This window comes from Rhinoderma darwinii, chromosome 3, assembly GCF_050947455.1.
Source record: "Rhinoderma darwinii isolate aRhiDar2 chromosome 3, aRhiDar2.hap1, whole genome shotgun sequence".
NCBI lineage: Eukaryota > Metazoa > Chordata > Amphibia > Anura > Rhinodermatidae > Rhinoderma > Rhinoderma darwinii.
In genome coordinates, this window is record NC_134689.1 from 254,986,706 (window position 1) to 255,009,055 (window position 22,350).

The following is a 22,350-nucleotide window of genomic DNA, read 5'->3' on the forward strand; positions in this document are numbered from 1 at the left end:
AATATTGTTTCCGTAGAAAAAAAACTTACAGAATGGAAACGAATTGAAACAGAAGCATTAACATTGAAATCAATGATAATGCAAACGGAAACTATGGTTTCAGTTTGGCTTTCCAGTCATCGGTTCCTCTGACGGAGTGGATGAATGGAACCCGACGCCGATGTGAACAAGGCCTAAGCCTATGGGCATGTAGCCCAGATTCACGTAAAAAGAACACAGTTTTGCAAATATAAAAATGGCTTCCTTCTAATACACCTGTAAGCACCAGGACTAGGAAGATAAAAAACACTAGAGACAAAGTACAGAAAAAAACATATTTATGCGGCAGAAATTGTATTGGTTATTACAATGGAAAGGAACAGGCGGCGACTCGGAGATTACAGGCTGTTGGAAACTCTGTGCAGACGTTGGAGTCAGGACAAGCAGGAAGGCAGAAGGGAGGATTTGCAGCTCAGTCATCACCACCACATAGGTTTAGCAGGGCACGCTGATAGTCTCCTTTTGTGTCTTGCTGAAACATTAAAAATAAAAAAGTGAAATTGAATTTCAGAAAACTATTTTGTAGAATATTCTTAAAGGTTTAAAAGACAATCGCACCACAAAATGAGAATTACATGCGGGACTGTACACAGAAATTGGTTGATTACTCAAACATTAATCATAAATCCCTCTGTACACTAGGGATGTCACGATACCAGAATTTGGACTTCGATACCGATACTTCGTTTAGTATTGCGATTTCAATACCAATTTCGATACTTTGCCAACAGTAATAAAAAAAATAATTCTTTCGTTTTCTGATGTGAGGCGCGACGTGTGATGAATTTTGAACGCGCCTCACATTAATAGTAATTAATCCCATCATGTTTCTCAGTCATAATGGGTTAATGTGCGAGGTACATGATGGGGTTAATTACTATTAATGTGAGGAACATGGAGGTTAAATTCATCATCGCACCTCGCGCCTCACATTAATAAGTGAATGAAAGCCGTGTTTATTTCATTTTTTTACAGCGTACACATCATAAATGATGCAAAAAAATTGTTGTGCGCGCCATTACTGAATGTGTGTATTTTATGTATTGAGACTTATTTTAATATTTATTGTAAAAAAGGTGAATGTGTATTTTATTTTAAATTGAACAATACTTTGTTTTTACTTTATTTTTAAACTTGAATGTACTGACATATATCAGATATATCCCAGTACATTAACCTGTGGACGGATAGCACACAGGCAGTTGTTAGGACATACTTGGGTATGTCCTAACAACATGAAATATGGTAAGACAGCCCTGGGGTCCGTCAATAGACCCTGGGCTTTCTGCCCATATATGGTATGGCCCTCGATCGCGTCACAGGAATTCCCTGTGACGCAATCCAGGGGCATCCCCCCTGCTCATTTTCTCCTGAATGCTGCAGTCAGCTGTGATCGCAGCATTCAGGGGAATAACGGCGGAGATGAGAGGTTTCTCTGATCTCCGCCGTTATAGAGCAGGGCTGCGGCTGTGTAATACAGCCATTGCCCCGCTCCTGACAGGAAGTGCGTGCGCGGTCAGCATGAGGAGATGCGGCCGGCGCTGCACTAATGAGCGGCAGTTCAGGCACTGGAGACAGAACATGGAGGTGTTTTGGAGTGCGCCCGTCATGTTCTGTCTTCAGTGCCGGCAATCATTAGTGCAGCGCCGGCTGCATCGCATCATCCTGACCCCGCAAACTTATCATGACTCAGGAGCGGGGCTGTGGCTGAATTACACAGCGCTCCCATACATTCATGTGTTACTATACTGAGCTGTGCGGCTGCGCAGCTCAGTATCGAAATACAGGAAATAGCGGTATCGAACCGTTTAGGGATGCACAGTATCGAAACAGTATCGAAGTTTCGATGCACCGTGCATCCCTACCGTACACTATAAGAAGCCCCTCTCGGCACCCAATTTCAATACGTTTCTGATCAAGGGAAGTCGGAATGCTTCATACTCTGATGTCGGCCAGTCACTGCACCCCATCCTATTTTTGCCATCCCTCGCCTTACCTTATAGTGTTAGATACAGGTCCCATGTTGTTCTGACACAGGAACTGTATGTGTGGCGAATAGCCATAAATCTTACACTCGTAGCCTCAGATGCCCCTTAAGAGTACACATAGCTGTTTATACGTGTTCAGCCTCTTCTCAAAGAGGAATCGGATACTGTATATATCCTTTGCCCACAACAATACAACTTTGATAGTTACACAGTATCAGCAGCGTAGAGAAACTCAACCATGGTATGAATACTATCCATAAGAATACACCGTTCTTTATTTTGCGGTTCCCATGAATGAATGAAAAGTATGGAGATTCCATAAAAACACAAAAGTGAAGACCACCTCTGTGGATGACTTACACCAATGAAGAAAGACAAAGATTTGCCATATTTCTTTTTGAACTCTGCTCTGATTTTCAGCATGTCCACTTCACTCCGGGAAACCATATTTCGGATCAACACTTTATCCTTTGTTCCTTTGCCCTGATATGAATAATACAAACCGTTAGTTGCAAATATTGGAAACTTAAGTTTAATATTTACTTTAAAATTAAAATATTACCTTCATAGACTCGTACAACCGGTCAGCAAAATACAGTGGCTTGTTCTGAATACATTGCACTGGAATAGTAACAAACCAAGGAATACATTAGATTGTGCTGCTTAAAGCAATATGTTTATACACAGCTACACATTGACATGTCAGGAAAGGGTGAGGACAATCACAATACTCAAGTAAGTAGAAAAAGAAGCGGTCTAATCAGAGACAACCCCTTACAAAATGTGGCCACCAGGACGATCAACTGATTGCTCCGGGTCCCGCTCCCGATACCTCCGTAAAACTGCTTACTATTCCATGGGAAGCCGCGGCCAGCATTTCCCCTGCAGCCAGGCTGTCCATGTAATACAACGACAGCTCGAGTCTGTCGGAAGGGCTCTCTGCTCATATAGAGGAGGCTCCTGAGCGAGGGACCCCTCTCTGATGTCCATATGAAATAACTGGTTTAATGTATGTGCGTTAATGGAAATGTATTTACTATAGAATTGAAACTAGATTTGTGAAGCCTCCGCAATATATGTTATGGTGAAGGAGTATTATGTGGTCATGCTCCTGTTATGCACAATACAGACGTTGCAAGCTACAGGTAATGGACGTTCTGTGTCTAGAATAAACGTATAGCACAAGCCACATGCTTTCTATGCAGATGCTTATAGCGTAACCCATGAAAAACACTCACCCAGATTCAGGAAAGCATTCTCTAGGTCGCCCTTCACTTCTTTCTTGATGCTCTCCTGCATATCATATGGACTGTAGCTCTTGTACCTTTCAAACACTGAAACATGGAATACAATGCAGTGAGGAGCCTGAACATCTGGCCTTGTACTAGCCCTCATTTTACAGACAGTTTCACAAATGCGTTAAAAGTATTCCCAAGATTGGGCTATTGTAGGGCCCCATATTACCGTCAGAAACAGAAGTTACATAAGCACCTCATACCTTTCTGTAGGTGCGGGATGCTTCTTTCGGTCATGATTGTAATCCATTTGCTAACATCGGTTCCCTTCCTCTTTACTCCAGCCTCGTATAGATCCTATGGTACATGGAGTATAGTATTAGTCTCCATTAATTACACTGTTGTTTTTGGGCTTTCTTTAGATTTTAAAAGTTACAAGTAAATTACACAATAAAGAGCTTAATAAATAATAGCTAAAATCTTCAGGTTATAATGTAAAATATGTGTAATTGTAGGTAGAAATTTATAGACAGTGGTAATGTAGGATTTTAACAAGGTAGATGGCCCTCAAACAAGCAGGTCTTAGGCTGGGTTCACACGAGCATGTTACGTCCATAAAGGACGGAACGTATTTCGGCCGCAAGTCCCGGACTGAACACCGTGCAGGGAGCCGGGCTCCTAGAATCATAGTTATGTACGACGCTAGGAGTCCCTGCCTCTCTGCAGGACAACTGTCCCGTACTGTAATCATCTTTTCAGTACAGGACAGTAGTTCCACGGAGAGGCAGGGACTCCTAGCATCGTACATAACTATGATGCTAGGAGCCCGGCTCCCTGCACTGTGTTCGGTCCGGGACTTGCGGCCGAAATACGTTCCGTCCTTTACGGACCGAACATGCTCATGTGAATCCAGCCTTAGTAGTTTTATCTCTATGACGATTTTTGCAAAGTGTATGTAGACTGTATTCAGCTTGTTGAAAAAGAGCATAAAGAAAACAGACATGTATTGGCATACATCTACTTACCCTGGCGTCCTGGTCAATCTTTTCATAGTCTACTACGGAAGACTCCTCTTGTCTTTTTCCCTGCAGCCGTAAAAAATAAAAGGTTAAATGAAATCAGAGAAACAGTAAAGGCTCGTCCACGCGCTGCTTAAAATTTCTGACCAGAAATTGCCCTGCGGTGCCTATTTTTCATACCGCAGCATATCAATTCCTGCTGTGGAAAATGGACTGAATTGCTGCGTTTTTTCAGGAGATATCACCATCTCCCAACATGGATAAAAACACAGCAAATCAGCACCGTTCTCTGCAGTAAAAGGTATGGTTTTTCCGCAGCGGAATTTCTGCTAGTTTCTGAAGAATTGCTGCAAAAAACCCTCTTACGTGTGGACAAGCCCTAAAGCAGCAGCTACCAGAAAAGTGCACAATGTATGGGAAAAAAAAAAATCCTGTATTATGTAGTCTAATGTAAAAAAAAACACCAGTTGTATTGATGAAATATAATCTTCATGAAACCATTTTATGATATAATGTTCTTTTCTGAATTAAACATCAGTTTTTAGAAGGAAATCCTGGACAGATGTAGCAGAGCTAAATGAATTGCTTAACTCTGCACGGTTTGTGAATCAGGATAACATCTGAGTTAGGATAATGTAATGGGTTTAGCTGCAGTCTGATATAAAACATTATGAAGTTCGGTCAAATGACAAATTCCTATCTGGAACCTGCGGGGCAGTACAATTGTAGGAAATGGCTCACAGATTATATTTACTATCACTTGTATTGGTTTTTGCCACTAAAAAAAATTAACAGCTCAAAGAGCAAATCCAGCTGAAGTCCGTTTTAGATCCCATTCTAGTCTTTTATTTTATCACTTTTAATATACTCAGCAATATAATCTACAAGACTGCATCAGATATGGCATTTTGTCATGCGGTTACATAATCCATTACTGGTCAATAGTTTTTGCTTTTTTTTTGGGAAAGTAAATGTCAGGTTTACTTTTACATGACTTACCTTAGCAAGAGCGACCATTAACTTTCTGAAGTCTCCTGACGTGTCGGACACAATGTCCTTTTCTAATTCTGTCTTGAATACTGAAGAAGAAACAAGGTCATTTCCTTAGTAAGATGATCCTAAGAAGCAGTGGATACAAGCCATCTAATATGTACTCTCACTGTTAATACCTTTCAACCTAGAACCGTATTCACCATATATTCTCATGGGCTCTAGTATGCACAGATGACACAAAGATGGACATCTCTAAAGGCGGCCATGGACATGACATTGAAAGGGCCCAGTCACACTAACGTGAATCTGGTCCGTGGGCTGTGCATGGAAATCACGCGCAGCACAAGGACCCACTGATTTCAATGGGGCCGTTCACAGATGCAGGAGTTTTCAAGAAGCGAGAGTCTGCTGTGTAAACTCACTGCACGTCCTATATTGGTGCGTTTTCACACACCTACGCGCCGTCGAGGTCACACGGATGCACATTCTTGTGCTGTGCGTGATTTCCACATCAATTCCATTTAAAGAAAGAAAAAGAAAGAAAGTGCTTTGCGAGTGCATGAAAAACACGCAAAGCACAGATGCAATAACGCAACGCACACGGACCAGATTTATGAGCGTAAATCTGTCACGCTCGTGTGAAGGTAGCCTAAGATGGAGGACATTACTTTTAATCGATTTAGCATGTAATGATAACAATAATCTGCTGGAAAGCATGTGTAAGCAGTTTTAATGAATCCTCAATATCGATCATATCGAGCACAATAGCAAGCCAACCTAAAATGTGTGGTGAGGGTCCACGGATGTTATACCCTCAAACATGCAAAGACACATGCTCTTTATGGAAGCTTCTGAATAATTCATTTTATTAACTTATTGATTATATATTAAAAATATTATACACACACACCTGTATACCATTTCAAGCTTATGAATTTTGAAAAGTTCACGACTTCAGTTTGACCCATCGAGATCACAATGACAGGTATGACAAAGAACATTAGAGAGGTTCTCCTTTTGAATTTATAGAGCAGAAAGTGTCTGTCTGCTAGTATTTACACTATAACATGTCAAACACTACGTATTGAATACATACAGAAGCGCAAGCAGTGCGTGCTTACACCATATTACCACTAGGGGGCTGCAATAACCCAACTTTTGAGGAGGTTTGTATGTAAGAGAACTGTTGAGAGAGATGTAATACACAGAATACGACTAGGGTAAGGTGTGGAATACTTAGGTATCGTCTGGCTAAGGAAAGCTATATACAGATTTTCCGGTGATTCCATTAGTACTCACATTCTCTGTATGCGGCTTGGATTGCCTGTAGTTCTGGATTATCCCGAGAGCAAATAATTTCAATAACCGTATCTTCATCTGTACCAAGGCCCTGCAATGAGTAGGAGGCATTTTAGCCAAATGCATAAGCACATGCAAGCACATATCAGGCTTAGCATGCAATTTCCACATTGTAGTAGTCGTTGTTTAATCATTAAATGACTTCTTTATAAAACAATCGTCCCTTTTCTGGAATGCAGGAGTACATCATTTATTCCTTATGTAAGAATGGGTGAAGATATGTAAATATATCCCTCGTGGTGAACTATGTATGTAGACCTGCTGGTCTATTGTAAAGCCCAGATAGCACCAGAAATGTCGGAGCCATTTATTCCAGCTTGCATATAGCAGTTTACTTGTTGGACCTCGTCAGTACAAGATATGGAGAAGGCGTTAACCAAAATTATTTCCATGGCTCCTATCGCTATCCAAAATGAAGAAAATTACAATTGCAATGAGGGTATGAGAAAAAGGCAATATTGTATTGTAAATTCTTTCATCCCACCAAACCAGTTCCTCACTAGAATGCTGGGAAACAATGAACAGTGCTAAAGACAGAACATATCCAATTCACATATACAGCAATCTATTTGGTCAGCTGCTTCATGAAGGTAGAGAGGCAGCAGCGAGACTATGGGGTTGACCTCGGAATCTGACCACTGCGCATTTGCATTATCTGAATTTTCTCCCTGTTCTTGCACACTCCAAATGCATGCTGCAGGTTAACTGGCTGTCAATGATATTGTCCCATGTACATGACATAGGGAAATGACATAGTGTTACTGGGGACAAGGACCAATTGTCAAATGCAAGGTCTTCTCTGTACATCACTGCAGTGTGGCAATATATAAATAATGGATAATAAAGAAGTATCCCCATTATTGTGACTTGTTCTAATCAGTCTCAAAACACAATAGTACACAAATATTTTGGTACTATTGGGAGGAGGAAATAACTGTAATAACTTTTATATGACTTAAGACCCTATTAGATGTAGTGATTATCGTACACATTTTTTTAAATAATTGTTCGAATGCAAGAGATAATAGTCACGTGAAATAGCGTGCAACATTTGAACGACAAACGATAAATCGCTGGGTCTCTGTGGATCGGCCACATCTACCAGAGCGAAAGATTATTATTGTCCGTCGCCGCCACATCCCCCCATCTAATCAGAAATCTTCCAGACGTTCGCAGTTCAGAGATGAGGGCGAACAAGCAACGAACACAGTAACAACTAAACTGCGAAAATCTTTATCAATTATCGTCACGTGTAATAGATCGTCTTTTGAACGCAAACGACTCTCTAAATCATCACTCGTTCATGAAAAAAAAAAAATCTGCCGGTCTAATAGGTCCATTACCTTCATGGCGGATTTCAGTTCTGTAGCATCATACTGAGGTCGTGTCTTCACCAGTCCTAGTAACAAAGACTCAAGATGACCAGAAAGTGCCCCTTTCAATGCTGATGGGAGATCCTACAGATTAGATAACAGGAAAAAAAAGACGATAGAATAAAAAAAAGCTCTGCAAAAGTAGATGAACAAGTTGGGCTTCGTTCACATCTGTGTTGGGATCCCATTTTGACATTCCGTCTGAGGTTTCCGCCAGAACGGGACCCTGAGCAGACACAAACTGACACTAGAGGTTTCTGATTCCATCACCATTGATTTCAACGGTGACGGATCCGGTGCCCATGGTTTCCGTTTGTGTCTGTTGTGCACCGGACCCGACGTTTTGCCGGAAGCAATAGCGTAGTCGACCCTTTGGCTTTATGCATTTAAACAGTTTGAAGTTATTTTCATACAAACTTGAATTTGTATTTATTGTTAAAGATATAAATACATCAAATAAATGAAACCAAACTGCTATTTATCTATTAAGTGGCCTAAAAACCCTACTTAAAACATGGATAACCTGAGCCAGCTAGTCTGAATAATGGATCTGCTACTAACAGCTCCCCCCAAGCTATGACTGGATAAACACGGCATGCACGGAGCTGTCTCATAGCGTCACGTGCAAGATCCGGATACACCGGTTTCTGAAGATTCTTCTCTAAAAACAGAAAAGATCCTTCACTGAAATCAAAGTGAAAGAAGATAAAGACAAAAGGTTTATTTTCCTCAGATCCGGCCACAAATGTCAGATCTTACAATAAAACATTCTTCTAACAATTACCTTCTTGGTTCTCCTCTGATAGGCGAATGCGATGTCCTGCCTTTGGTCATTGCTGCGGTTTGTTAAAATGTTGATGATTGTTAGTTCATCGACACCTGAAACACATGCAATGTTTTAGGAACGAGATTATATCCAATTTCTTATTTGTAGGGAAAAAAAAGAAGAAGCACAATATTTAACACGGACAACTACTCATATCACCTCTCACCGTCTCCAAAAATTCCACCAAACCTAAAAATAAAACATTGGTGCAAAACGTCTTCCTAAACATTCCCCTGCTTATGTAAGTTACAGGATTGTCCTATTTCTGGTCTTAAATTCTGAACCCAACCTAGACTATGGTAACTAGGTAATAAGGGTACGTTCACACATACTTGCTGCACCATTACCTACTTAACCCTTTGCTTTTAAACGAAACATACAGGAACATGTTACTGCCTTCAGGTTGTTCCTTTAATCATTTTAGCTACATGCGAGTACAATTCTAGGGAACACAATTGATTAGTACTAGCCATTACCGCATCTGGAAATAGAATAGACATTACTGGCTCTATTGCAAGGCCTGGGATTGAGAGTAATAGGTCAGCCCACACACCTCATACGTTGTAGAATAATGCATTTTATTTTTACCCAGAAAACTTGTATCTGAATTATGCATAGTCAGTGCACCCTGCAGACACTCACATGGCCTTGTACAAAGCAAATAAACACAATTATCTGAAGGATTATTGATCGCAGCAGATACGGGAACTGCTTCTAATTCTATAACAGTGGAGTCATGAAAACCAGACAAGGACAATGGAGTCCGCAATGTAAGCTGGAAGGAGAGGAGCAAAGAAAAGTATTTCACAGCCCATAACCCGTACACACCTCTTATTCAGGAATGTTCCATTATGAAAAAAAAAAAATTGTAAAAAGTAAAAAAAGCACAGCCAAGAGGAAATCTGTCCTGCTTCCTCCATTCCTGAAGCTTGTTTAGATTCGCTCAGGTTATTCCTGGCACGGGGACGAGGTTTGGGCGTAATAAATAAGACAGACAATTGGTTTGGGAATGGCTCCCTTGGGGCTTTTACAATTGTAAGGCTGTATTCACATGACCGGGTGTCAAATCGGCCGTGAAAAATGGCAGCTTTTCACGGACTATAAGTGGCAAAATACACTGCAGCACTTGATAACCAAGAGGTAATAAACAAAGAAAATGTGAAATAATGAAAAACAAAAGAAACAATGAGATAAAAGGAGAAAGGACCCGGTCTGAAAAGGCTTCGTTCACACATGCGTCGGGACTCAGTTCATGGGTTCCGTCAAGAGTTTTCCGTCAGGGGAACCCATAAAACAGAATCCAAAACCATAGGTTTCAGTTTGCATCACCATTGATTTCAATGGTGACGGATCCGGTGCAAATGGTTTCCGTTTGTCACCGTTGTGTAAGGTGCCGTCGTTTTGACGGAATGGATAGCGCAGTTGACGTGGTATTGAATCTGTCAAAACGACGGAACGCTTGCACAACGGTAACCCATGAACAGAGTCCCAACGCAGATGTGAACGAAGCCTTAGAGCTTACAATCTTTAGGGAGATCACATCCTGAGGAGTGTGACTATTCTAAAATACTAGCAATACTCATTAGGTTATCCTATTCTTTGCACCAGTTATATCCCGATCAAAATTCATGTACACCGTGAAAACAACAACTTAAAGTGTAGCTAAACGTTTGACAAACTTCTGACATGTCATAGTGACATGTCAGAAGTTTGGATTGGTGGGGGTCCGAGCACAGAGAAGTTTATGGGAGACAAACGCCACTAAATGCTGGAGAAAAACGCCAAAGCCAGGCTTGCTTTCCTTTTCCCTAAAATGGCACAGACTCAAAAACCAAAAAGCGGCACCTAAAAAGCAATGTTTGTAGCTAGTGCTTTATTTCTCCATGGACTCCCAGCTAACATGTGGGCGCAGAATTTTTTCTAGCCACGGCAAGCGTTAGAAAGTTAAAGGGTGCAGCCACCAACCTTTTGTCTTAATGGCAGTTTCGAGGGCTGCTGCATCTTTCTCCGCATCAAAGTTTGTGGAAGGTCTCACAGTACCACAAGTTGGCTGACTGGAGCTGGATTGCTGTAATGAATAAAGTGAGGATTGGAATCAGAAATAGAAGAAGTGCAAATATTATTAATAGACTATAAGGCCTCATTCACATCTGCGTTAAAGGCCCCCCATCACAGATCCGGCCGAGTATGCTGGAAGCAATAGCTTTCTGCGCTATAGTTTCCAGTAAAACCATGGACATCCCGACGGAACCCATTATAGTCAAGTGGTGTCGGTTGTGCAACATGACGGAGCAGCGGACAGCCAAATGCAGTTGTGAACAAGGCCTCATACTTATAGTACATAAAAACACATGTAAGTATATAGGTTTATAAAATAACATTATTAATAATAATGATAAAAATAAAATAAGATTGTCACTCGCTATAAAGTTTATTAAAAAAACATTTTACAAATAAAGTTAGAGTTTTTATTAAAGTAAATGAACAATATTTGATCTAATTCCACATATCAGCTAATCCTTTTACTTACATTTCCTTCCAATTTCAGCTTGCCTAGAATTTCATGGATACAAGCCATCGCTATAAACTCTGAAACAAAGACAAGTAAAGAGTTAATAAAGGAAACAATAAAATCACATACCATGACCGAACATTAAATAAGTAACCTGATCTCCGCTACATCTGAAAATCATTCAGCTGTAAAGTGCACGTATAGAAATAATCTTTCGTTGTTAGCTAAAAATAAAGCTCCATGTTTGATTAAGGCTATGTTCACACGCTTAACAAAACACGTCTGAAAATACGGAGCTGTTTTCAAGGGAAAACAGCTCCTGATTTTCAGCAACTAGCGTTTTCGTGGCGTTTTTTGAGCTGTTTTTCTATTGAGTCAATGAAAAACGGCTCCAAAAATGGCTCAAGAAGTGACATGCACTTCTTTTTACGGGGCGTCTTTTAACTCGCCATTATTTGAAAATGAGGCGTAAAATAACGCCCCGTCAGAACAGAACGCCGTATTTCCCATTGAAATCAATGGGCAGATGTTTGCTTCCGATTTTTCAGCCGTTTTTCGGGACGTTTACGGTCCAAAAAATTTCTGAAAATAGCACGTGTGAAGATACCCCAATACAGGCTTGGTAGTCAGCAAATAAAAAAATATTATTGTCAAATAAATTTGTTCAATTTTTTGCTATTGTACGGTTTATATTCCGCAAAGTAAAAATTAAAACAAAAATCTTGTTTCCTGCAAATCATCAGAAAGTTAGTAAAAAGACACGTTTTTACATTTGCTAACCTTAGAAACAATTAAAATCAAAAAGGTTAAGCTTCACTCTAAGGGTAAATTCACACAGTTGCTGATTTACTACAGATTTTGCATGCACTTCTTAAGCCAAAACCAGAATTGGATCCAGGAGAGCAGACCTATAAGGCCTTATTTTATACACGAGTGACATTATTATGGCCACCTCATACTTTCGACATTGGCAGCGTGTAGCCCATGAATGAAGTGATGTGTCGTGGGCTGGCTTGGTGGGTATATAAGGTGTGCGATAGGCTGGCTGAACACATATCACTCGTTGTTGCCATGGGTAAAAGGGGCCATTTATCAGAGTTGCAAAAAGGGATGATTACTGGCTTTCAGGCCAAGGGTGGTAGAATTTCTCCAACAGCGCAGTTTGTGAACTGGTCTCGTGCTGCTGTGGTGAAAGTGTATCGTGAGTGGACAATGGCACCATTGGGAATAACTGACGTGGGAAACTGTGGAGCACCACGTGCAAATGAGTGTATGGTGAGCATCCGCTACGAAGGTGTGCGAGGGCCGAACGAGACGCCACAGTCTAGGTACTGTTCCTGGTTTTGGCTTAAAAAAATATTCGCAGCAAAATAGCACAATTATGAACACAACCTTAGGCCTTATTCACACGAACGTGTTTTACGTCCGTGCTATGCGCATGGAAATCACGTGCGCCGCACGGACCTATATTAGTGAATGGGGCCGTTCAGACGGTCAGTGATTTTCACGCAGCGTATGTGCGCTGCGTAAAACTCACATGTCCTATACTTGCCCGTGTTTCGCGCAGCACGCACCCATTGAAATCAATGGGTGCGTGCAAATCGCGCTCGGCACACGGAAGCACTTCTGGGTGCCGCGTGTGATGCGCGCTACAGTAGTAAAATAAATGAATGAAAACAGAAAAGCACCTCGTGCTTTTCTGTTTGTAAACATAAAAACAGTGTCATAATGATGCCGGCTGCGCGAAAATCACGCAGCCACGCACCATATACTGATGCCACACTGAACATTTGCGAGCGCAAAACACAGCGTTTTTTGCGCATGCAAAACAGACACGTTCGTGTGAATAAGGCCTGAGGCCGCATGTACTGACTGATTTGCATCCGCATACTATCCGCAATTGCGTAGCTGCAACTGCAGATTGTATAGGGCACATTACATCCTATGGGCCAATGCATATGACCATGATTTCCACTGCATTGCCCAGACCACAAAAAAAAAAAAAAAAAATAGGAGGTAATTTTACAGGCCGCATTTGTGGTCAGGGTTCATTAAACTCAATGCACTCGTGTGTGCACGTTCGTGTGCATTGGGCCTTAGACTGGATTCACACATAGCGTAATTTTCGCTGATTTTGATGCAGGTTTTTTTTTTGTTTTTTTTTTAACTAAAGCCATAAGTGAATCCAGGAGGAAAGAGAAGTATACGTTTTTCCTTTAAATTTCTCTTTCCTTTTGAAACCACTTCTGGCTTTGGCTCAAAAATCTTCAACAAATACGCAATACATGAATCTAGCCAATGACAGGAATCCCACCAACATTTAAGTCAAACACAGAAGTGGATCCAAAAAAAGGGAAAAGTATAACGGAAAGACTCCTATCTTTTGTATCCAGCCCTGTGTTTGGCTAAAAATAACTGCAGCAAAAACTGTAGAAATGGCATGTGATTCCAGCCTTACATTGCCTAATTTCCCTTTGTTTCGTGTGTGATTAATAGTCACCAGTTGAAGTATGTGACACAAGAAATAATCTTTACCTTATAGGAAACTATGAATCTATGCATAGGGAATCTGTCAGCAGCTTCGAGGCCTCAAAACTGCTGGCAGCTCATTCAGGAGACCGGTGGAGCCATCACTGTGGAGTGGCAAGGTTGGCACCGTGCAGTGCAGGAGTTCTTGCACATCAAGTGCCCACCTTAATGGCACTTGGGATCTCGGCGCCGGGGCAATTAATAGTTATCTCGATCATGCAACTTGCACGACTGAGACAAAAAGGTATGTTTACCTAAATCGCTCTGTGAACAGATTTGAGGCCTTAAACCTGCCGACAGATTCCCTTTAACAAATGACTGCCTTACTCAATCTAATATAAAGCCACGTTCAGACATGCGTTACATGCAGGGTTTGCAGCATTGCAAAGGCAGCCAAATCTGTGGCTAAATTCTGCAACTAATCTACAGCATGCCCGAAAATCCATGCAGAATTTTTCTGTCATGTGTGAATGGGGTTTTATAAAACCCCATGTATGACCATTGTTCTGTACACTATCCTCAACACATCTGAACACGCCCTGAAAGAAAGGAGCCTGGTAATTCGGTTAGGAGCAAAACATGAGTCATAACTTGCGAAGATGGTCAATCGATCAAAGATGTAAAAACTGGAATCAGGCAGCGGAGACATTTCTTAAATTTTGAATGGTTTCCAAAAAGGATGATGTTATTTATAAGTGAAGGACACCATGAACGACTGGTCGGACCTGGCGTCATACTTATCCCTGCCATATACCAGTCTAGGATAGCGGAATCTACCACATAGCATGCTACGCTTTATTACTACAGATATATGTATGGTGCTACATTGTGAAACATTATTGATAAACCTGCTCCTCTTTTCCTCCCACACATGGATGTCATGGCCACGTTCCAACAAACTACATAAGAGTCTTGTGGACGGTCTCAGATGTTTTTTGCACAAGAAGATTCATTCATTAGCATCGAACTGTGAGGCAGGAACAATACAAGCCCCTGGCAATAGCACCCCACCCCTCCGCTGAGAAAACAAAACCTGGATCCAGTGACTAGATCTCTGCAGTAACGTACAGCTTCACTTAGGGTAAGGCCACACAGAGCGGCCCTGACACAATCGCAATGCGGCTAACAACCACGCCGGCACCATGTTCGGTGCGGCTGTCAAACAGCCTGTTAGTGGGCGCATGGTAACGCGGGTACACCGTCCCTTTATCTGCAAAATCATGCGGCCATGAATTAATACACCTTTTATGGCCGCACAATTTTGTAAATTACAACAACTTACCCCCTATTCATTCTCTATGGCAGCGCCGGAAAAAGCCGAACACTGCACTCGACTATCTCCGGCGCTCCCATAGAGAATGAATGGAGCGGCAGTGCGCATGTAACCGGAATACCTCTTAACGAGGTATTTGTCAGCTGCTTCTACATGGTGCCGGCATGGTTGTTGGCCGCGTTGCAACCGTGTCAGGGCCGCTCCGTGTGGCCTTATCCTTAGCAATATGTCGCCTTTATCATGACATGGTATGAATCCGCACACCTTAATAATTCAAAATGGAAGCCAAGAAAACAATTCACGCTATAGTGTGTGAATTATGCGGTGTTCAGGCATCTTACTGACAGGGTTATTGTTTGTGAGCATTACACAGCTAGCTCCAATTTGCCACACGCAGAGTTTTACCTCAGGTGTGGTCTGGAGTTCTCACTATAGTCTGTTCTACTACATCCAGGCTGAACAAATATGTTCTTCATTCTAAGGGTATGTGCACACACACTATTTACGTCCGTAATTGACGGACGTATTTCGGCCGCAAGTACCGGACCGAACTCCGTGCAGGGAGCCGGGCTCCTAGCATCATAGTTATGTACGATGCTAGGAGTCCCTGCCTCTCCATGGAACTACTGTCCCGTACTGAAAACATGATTACAGTACGGTACAGTTGTCCTGCAGCGAGGCAGGGACTCCTAGCATCGTACATAAGTATGATGCTAGGAGCCCGGCTCAAAGCACTGTGTTCGGTCCGGGACTTGCGGCCGAAATACGTCCGTCAATTACGGACGTAATTAGTGTGTGTGCACATACCCTAAAACTGCACAGATGTGACGGCAGCACTTTATTTACCTTACACTCAGGAGCTGAACATCTTCCAGTGATATAATATGCAGCCCCATTACGCAGTTCAAGAGCAGACTTTTCCATCTACTGTTCTTAAAATGACGTTTTATGAACAAGAAAAAACACCTAAAGTCATCATCTGCCAAGGAGTCGAATACAATCTATTGCTCTCTGTTATCAGCCATTTTAGGCTGGCCTGACAGTAACGTTCTTCAATGAGATTACTGATGCATGTTAATTTATGCTGCATTTTTGTAGCTTTTCTGTTGCAGGTTTTTCCCCATTGATTTCAATGGGGATGTAAAACCCACAACAAATAGTCAAGTGTTTTTTTCTATGGGAAACCAGCCTTAGGATATATTCACAAGGTTCGTGAAATCCCAGTTTAGTGGCGCGATAACTGCAAAAATGCTTTTTCGAAATCACTCCAAACTGTGGAAATTTGGTGTGATTTCAGAGATTGTCCATAGGATCTGGACACGAATAATGAATGACTTTCCAGTGGGGAATCCGCGGCAATAATGAACATGCTTCAGATTTTAAAATCCACAGTGCGTTTATTATTCCGTGTGGATAATTTCCTGAGCGTGTGAATGGGGTATAAAGTACATTGCTGGCAGAATTGGAGAGAATTCACTCAGGATCTGTGTCTAAATCCTGGCAGAATCCTAAACGTGTGAGCATGCCTTTTTTTCTTTTTTTGAGAATAGTTTTTTTTTTTTTTTCTTTCTAAGGCTATGTTCACATCTGCGTCAGGGCTCCGTTCCGACGTTCTGTCGGAACGGAGCCCTGACTGACACAAACCATAGGTTTCCGTTTCCACCACTATTGATTCCAATGGTGACGGATCCGGTGCCAATGGTTTCCGTTTGTCTCCGTTGTGCAAGGGTACCGTAGTCGACTACACTATTCATTCCATCAAAACCACAGAACTCTTGCACAACAGAGACAAACGGAAACCATGGGCACCGGATCCGTCACCATTGAATCAACCTACGGTTTCCGGTTGTGTCAGTCTGGGCTCCGTTCTGATGGAAAGCAACGGAGCCCTGAGGCAGATGTGAACGAAGCCTTATGTAGCTTCAGCTCGAATACGCTGATAAAACTACTCTGGGCCATGATCTAGTACATATAAGATGTTAAAGTGTCATGACACTGCAGTCTGTGCGCAGCTTCCCTCACCAGCAGAACATATAGGAGGGTCCCACAGCCTCAGTAATGCAGAGTTTTGGCTTTTGGTTAAATCCTCCCACTGAAGAGAAGTCAGCGCCTGTATCAGGCTCTGTGCCAGTTTTTACTCCACCCAAATCATAAATCACTCTGCCACACCTATCCACAGCGCCTTCTCTCTTTCTGCAAGGCCTGGCAAAAGCTGCTAGCTATAGAGTACTAAGAAAGGATCAGAAAACCTAAACTCTATAGATCTGTAGAAATAGAGAATATACATACACTTCTAGCTTAACAGGACTAGCATTCAGCAATAGCGACTGGAGAGCTGGAGCTGAATGTTATTTCCCATAGACATGAGACTTTACAGATTGCAGAACTCTACAAGGACTCTTCTCCTAGGTTTGCATTATCTGACGCCTACATATGGATTTAGAGACAATGGGGCACATTTATACAATCCTAGACAATGGGAGAAATAGTGCAGCATGTTCTGTTTTCCATGCTGGATACATACCATAGAACCATACCGGGTTGTACTGGCTTTGTACCAATATTGGCTTATAAAAATGTAAGGAAAACCTTTCAAAGCAAACAAAAATTGCCATATGTGTTGGGAAAAGTGGCTTCGGGGATATGGTGCTCGTGCAGAACACCTTCTCTTTCAATGTAAGTATAAGGGTATGTTCACACGCACAATTAAAAATGGCTGAAAGATACAGAGCGGTTTTCAAGGGAAAACAGCCCCTGATTTTCAGCTGTTTTTGAAGCAGAAAAAGTTTTTTTTGTGTGGCTTTTTTTCAATTCACCCAATGAAAGACTGTTCCAAAAATGGCTCAAGTGACATGTTCCTTCTTTTTACGCGCCGTTATTTTAAACAGCTGTGTAAAAAAAACGTCCCGTCTGGGCTAAATGCTGGTTTTCCCATTGATTTCAATGGTAAGCTGTTTGTTGGTGTTTCACTAGTGTTTTTCAAGGCGTATTTCGAGGAGTTCACGCCCTGAAATCCGCTTGAAAACACTGCGTGTGAACATACCCTAACAGAGCTCTGCCATACTTTTATTGATAAATCCCCTCCAATGTCTACATGATCTGAAATGTAGGTCACAATGTTGGACCCATCCAATGGTAACAAGAGAAAGAATGAAGGAACAGGAACCTACTTCAAAGATCATACACAGTAGACGAACCGATAAAGACACAGATAAGAGTGAAATGTTTCTGGTTAGGTAAACAGTTCTGTCCCATGCTCTTGCTGGACATTTAATATGTCATAGCTAGGATTTCCTTGACGCGGGGCAAAGATTCAGCTTGCAACCCTATATCAAAATACTGTATCCAAGGAAGAGTGGCGTGTTGACGCCCTCCCTGGCACCTAAAACCCAGGCCACAAACCGCGTCATCATCATGGAACAAGTACCACCACCAGTGATCTGATGCCTACTGCAGATTATTACTCCTCTAACTGGAGGGACAATGTGGAACCTGATAACATGTCTCTAGTGATATCAATGTGTCATTATATAGAGCTGAGCAATGTACAAAGTACAGGAGTGAAAACCATTACAACAAACATCAGCAGCAAGTGCGTTATTTCATGTCAAATATATTGTAGCGGTCGAATAACCACAGGAATAAAAGATCAAATGAATGAATGAACAAACAAAACCGGGGTGGGGGGTCCGATAATGACCATCCATCCCTATTACTGGAAGCATTAGCTGATTCACCCGCCCACCCCCAGTGCATAAAGTGGTTTTCTCTTTTCCCATTCATATTTAATGATCTTTAACATCCCAAATAGACGTATTACCCGATTTCGAGAACATGACAACCATCCATAGTGGCCCACGTACAGCACGCAGGATCGGGGCTCCCATCTGCCATGAGCAGATTTTTAAAGGGTCACTAAAGCAACAATTGTATATAAATCCCGTTTATAACAGCTGAAAATATAATTCACACTCATGTATGGAAAGAATTCTGGAGTTTCCCAAGTCTATAGATAAAGAAGTGACTATGGGGCAGACATTGAGGATCACTGCTGTCAGCCTCCCCCACCCCAGCCTGACATGGCTGGTAACAGAGAACACTAGATTGTATCATTTACAGCACAGCAAATTGACAAAAATTCGAATTTAGTTCAATTAGTCCACATAATATTTATATTACAGCTCGATTGTGAACAGATTTCCCAGTTCTATAACAGGCAATGAGACTCAGCACAGCCAGGAGCAGGGGATACCCCATCCAGAGTGACTGCTACAGATGGGACTACTCTAGTGCTGCACATCCCGGACTGTGGTGACTTGCTGGCACTTGTAGTGTCCCCACAGGTAAAGTTGCCAGTGTTGTGTATCTATTACTCTTCACAGCAGAACTTCTAGGACACTGCGTGTGGCTCTCCAGGTGTCGTGGGACTACTACTCCCATCATGTTCTGAGCATGTGGAGAAGCAGCCTGCAGAGCACTGTAGTATGTGGTAATTCTGCGCTCAGTGTATGAGGAGAAGCGGAGCAGTACATTACCTGAGGAAGCGCCGCAGGAGAAGAAGGATGAGGCAGGAGCGGCCGCTGACTGGGATGGAGGAGCAGTGAGTGCGCTCTGTGTCACCCGGGCGTGGCATTTATCTGGCGGCCACGTAGAAGTTTGCCCCAACCCCTCACAACATCCCCCCTCGTACACGCCCTACATCTCCTCACACCGCCCACTACCCACAGCACCAGCACAGCACCAGCACAGCTCCGCTATGCACCGCGCCCGGGCACCTCCACCGCTTCTCCTGCCAGAGGAGTCGGTATGGACAGTATAGAATAGCCTTACAGAACTAGACATGTAATGGAGACGTAATATAACGACATAATATTTACAGGAATCCGGGCCACTCACTATACTGAGTGCTAGTAATATCCAATCTAATATTTATATATATTCATTTTGTGTATATATTGCGTCAACATATTGTACACCACAGAATGTATCACTAACATCAGTCCCTGTCCCCAAGGCTACGTTCACACATTCAGGATTTGATTAGGCTTTAGATGCAGATTCCACACCTAAATCCTCATTAAATAAATGTAACAAAAATATCCAGCAGATTTTTGTCTGAGCTGCGGTAAAAAAATAGGCGACATGCTCATTATTTCCGTGGATTAGCCGTATCGAATGACATGCAGATCCACTGGCATATGGAAGTAAAAAAAACATGGTGTACTGGGGCTCATGATCTAATAGAGCTGGCCATAGACATAGTCCGATCATTTTACATTAACTGGTCACAGGTTTTTGACCCATCTAGTCAGTAATATTCAATGTTTCTCTATCCAGCTTTAGGAGACGTCAGACATCAGAACTGACGGCTCCGTACACAAAACTGACCACGTAGAAAACTATAGGCTCTGCTTTGTCATTAGTTTTCCTCCAATTTTCTACATTTATGGGATAATTACAGACTATACCATAAATGTCTAACAGGATATGTTCACATTTGCGTTGGAGCCTCCTTTGGAGATTCTATCAAATTTGGCAGGAAATATAGCGATTCATGCAGCACAATTTTTGCTGTCAAAACGACGGACACCTTATCAGAACTCAACGGAGCTTATTGTACAAGTCACTGGGTTTCATGTGACGGTTTCAGCACTGCGTTGTGGCTTGCGTTATAGACGGAAGCCGCAACGCAGATGTGAACAGAGCCAAATAGGTGGAAATCCCACCACTGTGACCCCCATCTATCAGGAGACACCCATCCCTCCAGAGAAGGTGACGTCGCCAACGCTTCAAGGTGGAGAATGAGAGGTGGCTTTTTCCCTTCAAGTGCATAGGAGTTACAGAAACAGATGAAAAACTGGACAAAGCAAAAGAGACGGGAAGAAACAATCCCAAAAATCACTTTTCATGTCAAAAAGACTTGTATACCTTGTATAAATGATGAGTTTGGTATTTCTGGGTGAACCATGCATAAAGGAATGTTAGAAACTGTTGTTCTGTGATGCTGAAGTAACGGATTCTCGGGATATCCAAAATTTTCCATAGATGGCTTGGTGAAGTATTTTTCTATCTGAGCCACATCCTATGTATATCAATATTAACCCCTTAGTGACCAGCCCATTTTAGGCCCTAATGACCAAGCTATTTTATTCGTTTTTCTATAGTCGCATTTAAAGAGCTATAACGTTTTTATTTTTTCGTCTACATAGCTGTATGAGGACTTTTTTTTTGCGGGATTAGTTGTGCTTTTTAATGGCACCATTTTTGGGTACATATAATTTTTATATTAACTTTTATTAACCTTTTTGGGGGGGGGATTATAAAAAAAAACTGAAATTCCGCCATTGTTCTATGCGTTTTTAAATTGACGCCGTTCACTATGCGACGTAAGTAACATGTTACCTTTATTCTATGGGTCGGTACGATTACGGCGATACCACATATGTAGAGGTTTTTTATGTTTTACGACTTTTGCACAATAAAAACACTTTTGAACTAAAATTATTTGCTTTTGCATCGTCGCTTTCCAAGAGCCGTAATTTTTTTATTTTTCCATCAATGTAGTGATTTTTTGGGCTTGTTTTCTGCGGGACAAGACGTAGTTTTGAATGGTACTCTTTTGGGGTGCATGGGACTTATTGATTCATTTTTATTATGACTTTTTTGGGGGGCAATGGAAAAAAATTGCAATTTCGCCACGGTTCTTTGCGTTTTTTTTTACGGTGTTCACTTTGCGGTTTAAATTACATATTAACTTTATTAATGGAGTCATTACGGTCGCGGCGATACCACATATGTGTACTTTTTTTTTTTTTTTACACTTTTACTAAATAAAACCACTTTTTATGGAAAAAAATGGTTTTATTTATTTTTTTACTGTACTTATTAATAATCTTTATTTCACTTTGATGACTTATTTTATTAGTCCCACTAGGGGACTTTACTGTGCGATGTTCCGATCGCTGCTATAATGCTTTGGTATACTTCGTATACCAGAGCATTTTTGCCTGTCAGTGTAAATCTGACAGGCAATCTGTTAGGACGTGCCTCCGGCGCGTCCTAACAGGAATATGTCCAGGGCAGACCTGGGGGCTTTTATCAAGCCCCCGGCTGCCATGACACCCCATCGGAGACCCGCGATTTCATTCGCGGGCCGCCGATGGGTGACAGAGGGAGCTCACTCCCTCTGTAAACAAAGTTAAAT

At 41.9% G+C, this 22,350-nt stretch overlaps 1 protein-coding gene across 1 annotated transcript; it reads right to left on the bottom strand.

Moving 5' to 3' along the window:
* Positions 1-300: 300 nt before the first annotated feature.
* Positions 301-19,791, bottom strand: ANXA2 (annexin A2). Its single transcript, XM_075857789.1, has 13 exons — positions 19,682-19,791; positions 11,363-11,421; positions 10,798-10,900; positions 8,791-8,885; positions 7,977-8,090; positions 6,574-6,664; positions 5,281-5,360; positions 4,288-4,347; positions 3,526-3,619; positions 3,266-3,361; positions 2,590-2,648; positions 2,388-2,510; positions 301-511 (listed from the first exon to the last, which is right to left on the bottom strand). The coding sequence occupies exons 2-13, from the start codon at positions 11,408-11,410 to the stop codon at positions 452-454; spliced, it is 1,023 nt and encodes a 340-aa protein (XP_075713904.1). The 5' UTR covers positions 11,411-11,421; positions 19,682-19,791; the 3' UTR covers positions 301-451.
* Positions 19,792-22,350: the final 2,559 nt, after the last annotated feature.